Source organism: Nicotiana attenuata, unplaced genomic scaffold (assembly GCF_001879085.1).
Source record: "Nicotiana attenuata strain UT unplaced genomic scaffold, NIATTr2, whole genome shotgun sequence".
In the NCBI taxonomy this organism is placed as follows: Eukaryota; Viridiplantae; Streptophyta; class Magnoliopsida; order Solanales; family Solanaceae; genus Nicotiana; species Nicotiana attenuata.
In genome coordinates, this window is record NW_017670823.1 from 163,189 (window position 1) to 173,278 (window position 10,090).

General features: G+C 43.3%; 1 protein-coding gene across 1 annotated transcript; it reads right to left on the reverse strand.

Annotated features, from left to right (window-relative positions):
• Window positions 1-5,194: 5,194 nt before the first annotated feature.
• Window positions 5,195-6,074, reverse strand: LOC109243675. The gene is made up of 2 exons (XM_019410644.1): window positions 5,853-6,074; window positions 5,195-5,749 (listed from the first exon to the last, which is right to left on the reverse strand). The coding sequence occupies exons 1-2, from the start codon at window positions 6,072-6,074 to the stop codon at window positions 5,195-5,197; spliced, it is 777 nt and encodes a 258-aa protein (XP_019266189.1).
• Between the last annotated feature and the right edge of the window lie 4,016 nt (window positions 6,075-10,090).

The following is a 10,090-nucleotide window of genomic DNA, read 5'->3' on the forward strand; positions in this document are numbered from 1 at the left end:
TTCAAGGGAGAAAGAGTACAACGTGTGCTTTCAGACCTAATAGTCACTCTCCCCTTTGGTTATTGCCTGCAAGTGTTAGTTTGGTTCGTAACGTTATAAAAAGGTGAATGAGGTCGTACCATAGCAACAGTACCGCTTTAAGTGTCATGTTCCAATCAATCAGTAGCTGTGCACGCTTCCTACTTTGAGTTTGTATGAACCTTTGCCGGTAATCCCGATGACTCAATATGGTCATTCCCAATTCCGTCCCAGCTTTCCTTCGTTTGAGTTCCTGGTGTGCATTGTTACTTTTCTTAACACTAGGTCTTCGATATTGAAATGTCAGAGGTTGGCTGTTCGGTTGCAGTATCTTTCTATTCGGTGCTTCTGAGCGGCCAACCTGACCAGGGCGGCCTCATGCCTCTCGTCCAATAGTTCTAGGCTCATGTTCATGGCTTCACCGTTTGATTCTCCGGTCGCATATCAGAACCTGAGGCTCGATTTCCCCACCTCGACCGCTATTAGTGCTTCAACACCGTAGAACAACAAAAATAAGGTGGCCCCGGTACAAGATTTTGAGGTTGTACGATACGCCAACAAGGCTTCGGGCAGAATTTCCTTCCATTTCCCTTTGGCATCGGTCAACCTTTTCTTCAGGTTTTAAAGTATGGCCTTATTTGTAAATTATGCCTAACCATTTTCACTGGGGTGGTAGGGTATGGATAGAATCTTTTTGATCTTGTGATCTTCAAAATACTTGCTTACCTTGCAGCTGATGAACTGCTTCCCATTATCACATACGATCTCGGCCGGTATCCCGAACCGGCATATTATGTGGTCCCAAAAAAATCGATGACTTCTTTTTCTCAAAGTTTCCCGCACGTTTGAGCTTCGATCCATTTATAAAAAAAGTCAGTCATAAACAATATGAATTGAGCCTTACCAGGTGCCCACGGCAGGGGATCAACAATGTTCATTCCCCATTTCATGAACGGTAAAGGTGACAAGACCGAGTACAGTAGTTCTCTGGGTTGATGGATCATCGGAGCATGTCCCTGACAGCCATCACAATTTCATACAAAGTCCCTTGCATATTTATCCATGTCGATCCAGGTTAGCCGTATGATGTGCCGTAGAATTTCGGCACATTTGATACCAATTACTCAGATTTTAGCTCATCTTTTGATGCGTTTTTAGTTAATTATTATCAAGTTGGTTGTTTTGTAGTGCATGAGACTTGAAGACCCAAAAATATGGAAAAAAAGTCAAAAAAATCACAAAAGGAATGAAATGCTGCAAATATGCGACCGTAGAAGTCAAATGCGGATCACATAATTACCGCAAACGGAAGAAGAGTCTTGGCCAAATGAAGAGAGGAATATGCGGTCAATTATGCGGTCGCATAACACTTTTGCGAGCCACATAATGGCCGCACAATTTCAATTGAAGAAACTTCTCAACACCTCTGCGATGGAAAAATGCGGTCGCATAACAATCATGAGGACCACATAACTCATCTACGGTGGACTCTTGGGACTGGTGATCTACAGATCTGCGATGCAAAAGAAGATTATGCGGACCGCATACATGGTCTGCGACCATTATGCGGTCGCAGAAGTCGTTTGTAGGGGCAATTTTGTCAATTTTGACCCCGAATTTCAGTCCACTATAAATAGAATAACTAGGGGTTTTGTGGGGCATTAAGTCTGAAAAAGAGCCTACATTGATAGCATTGAATACTCCATTAATTTGGAAGCTTATGAAGAGAGAATCTTGCACTTTTGTAAGTTTTATGACTTTATTATTGTTTTGTTCTTGTATTTTAGCATGAGTAGCTAGTTTTAAATACTAAGGTTGTGGACCCTAAATGGGTGTAATGTTAATGGGTATTTAACATTGAATATATATATAATTGTTGGTTGATATTTATTCATTTCTTGTGCTTTATTAATGGTTGGTGGTTTCAAACATTAACTTACTCCATCTTATTCTTTCTTTACTTGGAAAAGTGGGTTAGGGTTTGGTAGAAATGAATATCGAGAACTCAAGACCTTAAATCTTGTTTAATAGAATCGCTTAGAAATAAGTGGGTTCTGCTTGGCATAAATTGGTTGTTCTTAATTGCATCTCTTTTATATTTGGAAAAATTATAATGAGAAAATACTACCCAACCATTGGGAAATATTGGGTAGTCATTTAGAAACCATTTGTATATCAAAGGACCTTCTATTAGAAATATATCATATTAACACCGATAGAATTATATTTCATTGACGGGGACACAACCTTGGTTTCCTTAATCAAATTATGCACATTCTCATAACAAAATTAGTCATCTTACTAAATCACAACTATATCATTCTCTTGTTAAGCTAAAGGAATAGAATTACGACCTAAGTCAAGTTTCACAATACTCAAGTAACATTTTCACACCTATTCCCTGTGGGATTCGACCCCAACCTTGTTGGTTTATTATATTGACACCGACCGCTGACACTATTTAATTAAAGTGTAATTTGAGTGTATCAATGATCGTTCATGAGTTGAATTCGTTTTCATTAACCGATGACCCCATGTTAGCTAGAGCATCCCCTTCGCTATTTTGATCCCGGGGTATGTGTTGTAGGGTCCATTCTTTGAATCGATGCAGTGTTACATGTAATTTTCTAAGTAACTTGGCATTCATTCCTCTTTTACTTCAAATGTCCTATTGATTTGATTTACTACAAGAAAGGAGTCGCACTTGGCTTCGACCACTTCGGCCCCAGGCTTTTGACCAATTCAATACTTGCAATCATGGCCTAATATTCGGCCTCATTGTTAGTCAATTTCACAATTCTAATAGATTGCCTAACTATGTTACCCGTAGCTGGTTTAACACGATGTCGAGTTCGGACCCCTTTGCGTTCGAGGCACCCTCCGTAAAGAGTGTCCAGATTCCTAATGAAGTCCCCGAGGTTAACAACAATTCCTTTTCGACTTCGAGTATTAAGCCGGCGTGAAGTCAGCCACGAAGTCTACCAAAATTTGAGATAAGATGGTGGTTTGGGGTCGATATTCGATATCGTACCCGCTAATCTCTACGACCCATTTGGCCAACTGGCCTAAAAGCTTGGGTTTTGCATTATATTCCTTAGTGAGTAAGAAGTTATGACGCATATTGGGTGGCATTGAACAAATGGTTTTAACTTCCTGGAGGCACTTAGTAAAGTGAGTGCCAATTATTCTAGGTGAGGGTACCTTGTTTTGGCCTCGCCCAGAGTTCTACTAACATAATAGATAGGAAATTGCGTACCTTCCTCTTCCCGGACCAAGACTCCACTTACCGCTATCTCGGATACCACCAAATGCAGGCACAGCTACTCGTCCGCCTTCGGAGTATGGGCAGGGGTGGACTCGAGAGGTACCGTTTGAGTTCTTCCAAAGCTTGTTGGCACTCCGGGGTCCATGAAAAGTTATTCTTCTTCTTTAGTAACGAAAAGAACCAATGGCTCTTATCGAAGGATCTTGATATGAATCGTCCCAGGGCGCCTATGCATCCGGTTAGCCTCCGAACGGCCTTGACAATGTCCACTGCGGTGATATGATAGCTTTGATTTTGTCGGGATTGATCTCGATCCCTCAGTTAGACACCATGAATCAAGGATCTTCCCGGATCCGACCCCGAATGTGCATTTCTCCGGGTTCAACTTCATATTGTATCTGTTAGTAAGTTGAAGATAACCCGCAAATGTTTCAAATGGTCCTCTCGCAGGGACTTAACTAGCATGTCATCAGTGTAAACTTCCATTGATTTTCCTATTTATTCTTCGAACATCGGTTTACTATGCGTTGATAGGTGCCACCAATGTTTTTTGATCCAAAAGCATTACATTATAACAATAGGTGCCCAATTTAGTGATAAAAGAAGTTTTTTCTTGATCTCCCAAGTCTATCCGGATTTTGTTGTACCCGAAATAGGCGTCGAGAAAGCTGAGTATCTCGTGCCTGTCTGTTGCACCGATTATTCGATCATGTTAGGCAAAGGAAAAGAGTCCTTAGGGCACACCTTGTTCAAGTCATTGTAAGCTACACATATTCTTAATTTATTTCCCTTTTTAGGCACTACCATTATGTTCGCTAACAAATCCGGGTACCTAACCTCCCGAATGGAACATATTTCAAGGAGTTTGGATACCTCGTCTTTGATGAATGCATGCTTGACTTCGGACTAAGGCCTTCTCTTCTGTTTAACCGTGTGGAACTTCGGATCCAAGCTCAGCTTATGAGTGGTTATTTCTGGAAGGATCCATGTCATATCAAGATGGGACCAAGCGAAACAATCTATGTTAGATATAAGGAATTCACTGAGTTTTCTCCTCAGCTCAGGAGTTGACCCCATGCCCAGGTATAACTTCAGATCGGGCAAGTGTTCGATCAATATGACTTTCTCCAGATCCTCGACCGTTGACTTGGTGGCATCGGAATCGTCAGGGGCGATGAATGACCTAGGAACTCTGTAATCATCATCCTTGCCTGCTATTTGCTCCTCTTGTTTAGTCGGGGCCAGTGTCGGTGATTTCTATTTAGTTTCTTCCTTCCTAACCCACTCTAGGTTCTTTGATGTCGGGAGTGCGTACATCGGGATCACCTCATCGACCGCGAACATTTCTTTTGCGGCTGGCTGTTCTTCGTAAATTATTTTGATCCTTCTTGGTGTGGGAAACTTAAATGCCTAGTGTAGTGTCGAGGGTATTGCCTTTATATTGTGAATCTATGACCTTCCGAACAGATCTTTATATCTCATATCCTCTTAAATCACATAGAACGTCGTTTCCTGAATAGTCCGGGCAGTGTTCACCGGCAAGGTTATCTCCCCTTCAGTAGTTTTGCATGCCATATTGAATCCGTTTAAAACCTGGACTGCATGCACTATTTGGTCTTTTAGACCCAGCTGTTCCACGGCCCTCGATCTGATGATATTGGCCAAGCTACCTGGATCAATTAACACACGCTTAACTCGAGATTTATTTATGAGTACAGATATTACCAAGGCATCACTATGTGGTTGCATGATGCCTTCAGCATCCTCGTCGCTGAAAGATATGGTCCCCTACGGTACGTAATCTCGAGTTCCTTTTTCCCTTGTAATGGACACCTTAGTGGGCTTTAGCATCGATCCCTGTGGGACGTTGACTCCGCCAATGATCATGTTAATGACGAGCTGAGGTTCCTCTTACTTGGTCTGCTTGTTGGAGTCCCCATTCCTGAAGTGATTTTTGGCTCGATCACTCAGAAATTCCCCGAGGTGTCTGTTATTGAATAATCGAGCTACCTCTTCTCTCAGTTCTCGGCAGTCTTCGTTCCTGTGGCCATGACTGCCATGATACCTGCACATCAGGTTAGGGACTCTTTGGGCAAGATCAGAATGCAATGGCCGAGGCCACTTGGTATCTTTAATGCGTCCGATGGAAGATACGATGCCGGCAGCATCGACACTGAAGTTGCATTCCGATAACCTCGGTGCCTCCCTGGCCCCGAGTGGCCGGTCGAAACCGTTTTTGCCCATGAGTCCCCAACTATTATGACCTCGATCGTTTTTTTCATTCCTCGCATAGTTATATCCGTATCCGTCGCTCCTTCGATCCCTCCTATACAGTTGATACCGATCTTTACTTGGTCTTGTTTCATGATCGACGACTCTTTTAGACCTGTCATTAGTTCTGATGGGATATGCGGATCCAGAGGGTGCCCCGAGTTGATCATCCTCGACTCTGTTTTTGATTGGTACCTGTTATGGACGTTGGCCCAAGTTACCGTCGGGTACTCTATCAAATTTTGTTTTAGCTGCTATGAAGCTTAAGATCTTTGGGTCTGATCCCTTGAGTGAATACCAGAACAGCCCAATCGTCCGCAACTGACGGCAGGTCCATTCGATCCATCTGAAACCTCAACACGAATTCCCTAAGCATTTCGTTATCCCTTTGTTTCACATTTAAAAGGTCTAATTTTTTAGTCTCTACCTTGATGGCCCTTGCATGAGCTTTTACGAAGGCATCCGTAAGCATAGCAAATGAATCAATGAAATCAGGGAGTAGGTTGTGATACCATATCATTGCTCCCTTAGACTAGGTTTCTCCGAATTTTTTCAGTAGAAACGACTCGATTTCGTCGTCCTCTAAGGCATTTCCCTTGATGGTACACGTGTAGGAGGTCACATGTTCATTTGGATTCGTGGTCCCATTGTACTTTGGAATATCGGGCATACAGAACTTCTTTGGGATCGGTTTCAGAGCTGCGATCGGAGGGAAAGGTTTTTGAACAAATTTCTTGGAATCCAGGCCTTTAAATATCGGAGGCGCTCTTGGGATTTGATCAACTCTGGAGTTATAGGTCTCCACTTTTTTGTCGTTAGCTTCGATCTTCTTTCCCCCGATTCCATCCGCTTTGTCAGTTCCTCAAGCATCTTTATTATTTTGGGGTTGGTCCCAGGTTCAACTTCACCTGGCCTTTCCGTGGTTGTTCATTTCTTCGGGTGTTTTCCCGAGATGGCCTCGAAGATGGATAAAGGCACTTGATAGAACAATTCGATCTAAAGGATAGTCCAACTGTAGTCCCCACTAATGAATAGCCCAAAAGGGGTCAACTGCGTCGTGCCGCGATGTTAAATTTAGAGCTTCTTGGGAGGCAACCCATGTGTGGTAACACTCTTTTGTTGTTTGTCATTTACGTAGTTTAGATTGAGCAGGTTGACATGTGTGTTAGAGTGAAGGTAGTCCCAAAATATCATGAACAAGGTCGTACTGCTGAGGAAACTGAAGGAAAAAGAGGTCAAGAGTTGGCGACAACTTTGCGGTCGCATAATGACTATGCGAACCGCATAGTCATCGCAGACAGAGGCAAAAAATTGGTCAACTTGGTGTTCAAAAATGCGGTAAGCTTTTCACTTATGCTACTCGCATAACAACTTTGCGATCGCAAATGCATGGCAAAGTTAGTTTAGGTTTCCCAGTGAATAGTCCATTGCACAACACATATGCGATCGCATAATGTGTTATGCGATGGACTTACGCATCGCAAACTCGACAGGTACAAAAACCCTAACCTTCCGCATTTTCGTCCTCACTCTTATCACACACTAACACTTAAACAAAATCAAAAGAACAAAAAAAATTACAAGCAAGGAAAGAAAAGAGAAAAGATCAAAAAGAAAAATGACTCACAAAGCAAGGAATCCCACTCACACGAAGCATATCGGGCTTGCATAATCTTGCTCAACTTCTGGTATGATTTTCTTCTCCCTCTCTTAATTGTGATCCATGCTACTTCCAAAATTTTGAGCTCCATGGTCGTTTCCCTGGTCCCCTAATTCCCTATGATTACGATTTACCTCGTGGCGAGGATTTGGGTTAAGTGACTGTGTGTGTTACGTTGATGAAACGAAATGGGGGAAGTCTGAGTACCCCTCTTATCTTAAATCGACTAAGTGGCCTATAACAACAACGAGGAATCTAAGGAGGTAGTATTATGAAAGCATGTGAGTGTGATGTGCATATGGTGTGAAGAACATATGAGTGGGGTGTGCATAGTGAAAAGAAAAAAAAGGGCACAGTTTAAATGAAGAAGACAATCTTTGCGGGCTGCATAATCGGTTTGCGGTCCACAAAGTTGTCTTAAAGACCCCTAGGTGGTCTACTGCAAAAAGTTTATGTGATGGTGTTTGCGATCGCAAACCATTTATGCGGTCCGCATACGTGGCGCAAACAGAGACAAACCATTATCCCCTCTGGTGTAGAAGAAATACAACCACTTTGCGGTCGCATAACTAAATATGCGGACGCTTTCGCGATCACATCATCATTTTTGCCTTCTATGTTTTGCACACCTGCGATGGGTTTGCGGACAGCATAGTAGTTATGCGATCGCATAACCCATCGCATAATCTACTTACTTCTTTACTTTGTCTCAATGTGATTCCTATGCTATTTCACCCACTCACACAATGTTTCATCAACAGGAATGGCACCAAAGATGTCTCTTCCAACGCGATCACCGACCACCTTACACTATTTAATTAAAGTATAATTTGAGCGTATCAAATTTTGGGGACCTCACAAGTGTCTCATTATATTCATCGGGGACCTCAGTGAAGAATTCCCATTTCCTCTGCTTGATGTTCTCGATCACATGAAGGTAGTGCTCCTTCAGCCCGTTTAGACTCAACTGCTTCTCCTCGAGAATCTTTCTCTTTGCTAGCCCTTCTTTATACTGATTCATGGAGCCTGTGACTCCAAACCTGAGATTAAGATCCTCCCTCATCTTTCGTCGTGCCTCATCCTGTAGGTCAACAGATGGCCTAAGGTCACTCTGTGCCTCCTCCTCTTAAGACTGGGAGGAGTGCTCAGAAGTAATGCGAATTCCCTGAGCCCATTGACGTTTGGATTGTTGTGCTTGTTGGCTCAGAGTAGAAACCCGTTTCTTTCCACAAGCGGGCGGTGATTTTCTCTGTTAAAGCAAAGGGGACACCAGCCTGGATTGACCGTAAACACAAGATTTACAAGCAGGATCTCACACAGGAGGGTCGATATTGGCTCACTTTTGTCACATCCCGTCTGATGCCGTCTAGGAATGAAACTGACATCAACATTGAGAAGGCACTCCGGTGCATCATGAGCAAACCAGAAACAAACATCACTTCCCTTCCCATGTTTGATCACTGCTCTCTGCAAAGCTGTGGGTGTGCCTCCTATGCCAAAGCATGATAAACTTGAGAAAGCTCTCAAAGATATTGACATCACTCAGATTAGTGATGTAGTAGACAAGGAAACTGCAAATCAACCAGAGACTTCAATTCGTTCTCCAGCAGACTCAGCAGTACCAGAGGTCCCAACACTGACTGACACCTCTCAGGCCCCAGCTACCTCCACATCTACTCCACAGCATACCACTGCACAGCCACAGGTCCCCTTACCAGCTCTTTCCAAGATGGGTCTACTAGCTCAGCACACCAATGTTAAGGTAGGCCGGCTGATAAAAGAAATCCCAAACCTCATCCGACAAGCATTGATCCTGTCCAATCCTTAGTGAGTGTTCTTCAACGGTAGCATAAAACTTATGAGGATCGCCTAAAGCACTTTGAAGTGGTCTTGAGAAGGTCGAGCGGGGTGAGGTTGGAGGTATGGCTTGGCTCAGGAAGGATGTTGATGACTCGAAAGCAGAGCTACAGAAGATGCCGAATTTGGAGTTTGACTTGACCCCCTTCCTCCGAAGGAAGGTGCACAGGGTGCTGGAACTTCCATTCCAGGAATGGACTTTGATTTCACAAACTTGATGACAGCTCCAGAGGCATAGAGTGTTGAGACGTTAAAGGCTCCAGCTCCTCATGTACACATTGACGTTCCTTTAGAGGAGGGATCCGTAGATACAGAGGAGTCTGATGAGGGGGATTTAGAAGATGTGGAAACATATGAGGATGCATCGGTAGAGGACACTGAGGGTCATCGGGACAAGGGGTAAGCAAGTTGCTATTCCTACAGTTGCACATAATGAAGAGGAAGCAGCTGTGGAGACAGCAATTGCACATTCTTTAGCAGATATGGTCGCCAAGGCACTTCTATCAACTACTCAGCCTTCACTAGGCGAGGCTAGCAGCTCCCAGGTCCCAGACCCAGCCTTACAGCAGGTAGAGCTTCCTACTCCAGCCTCACAGCAGGTAGAGCTTCCTGCTCCATCCTCACAGCAGCTGAAGCCTCCTGCTCCAGCAGTGGAGGCCACCACCCAGTCCGAGGTTCCACCAATTGCAGCTTCAGTACCAACAGATGACCCTATAGCTGTCCTAGATGCTTCAGCTCCTCCGAGCGCCTAGTGCGCCCCAGGAAGTCTCTGAGCTTCCTTTTTACATTATCTATTGTTGATACCCAATTTTTCCCTATGTATTTTTACATACAAAATACTTTCAAAATAGCATGTGCATGCATATATAAGCATGCCCAAGAGTTTTGGTATTTTTCCCTAGTTTTTAAAGATTTCAAAATCAATTTATTGTCTATTTCTAGCAGTACAAAATCCAATAATTATTCCTAAAATTATCATTTTGGTGAATATTATTTCTATTCTCATACTTTACACCAAA

Coding starts and splice junctions, on each gene's coding strand:
- LOC109243675 (XM_019410644.1), bottom strand. CDS start 6,074: ATGATATGGTATCACAACCTACTCCCTGATTTCATTGATTCATTTGCT. Junction 5,750..5,852: donor CGGACGATTGGGCTGTTCTG/GTATTCACTCAA, acceptor CGTCCATAACAG/GTACCAATCAAAAACAGAGT.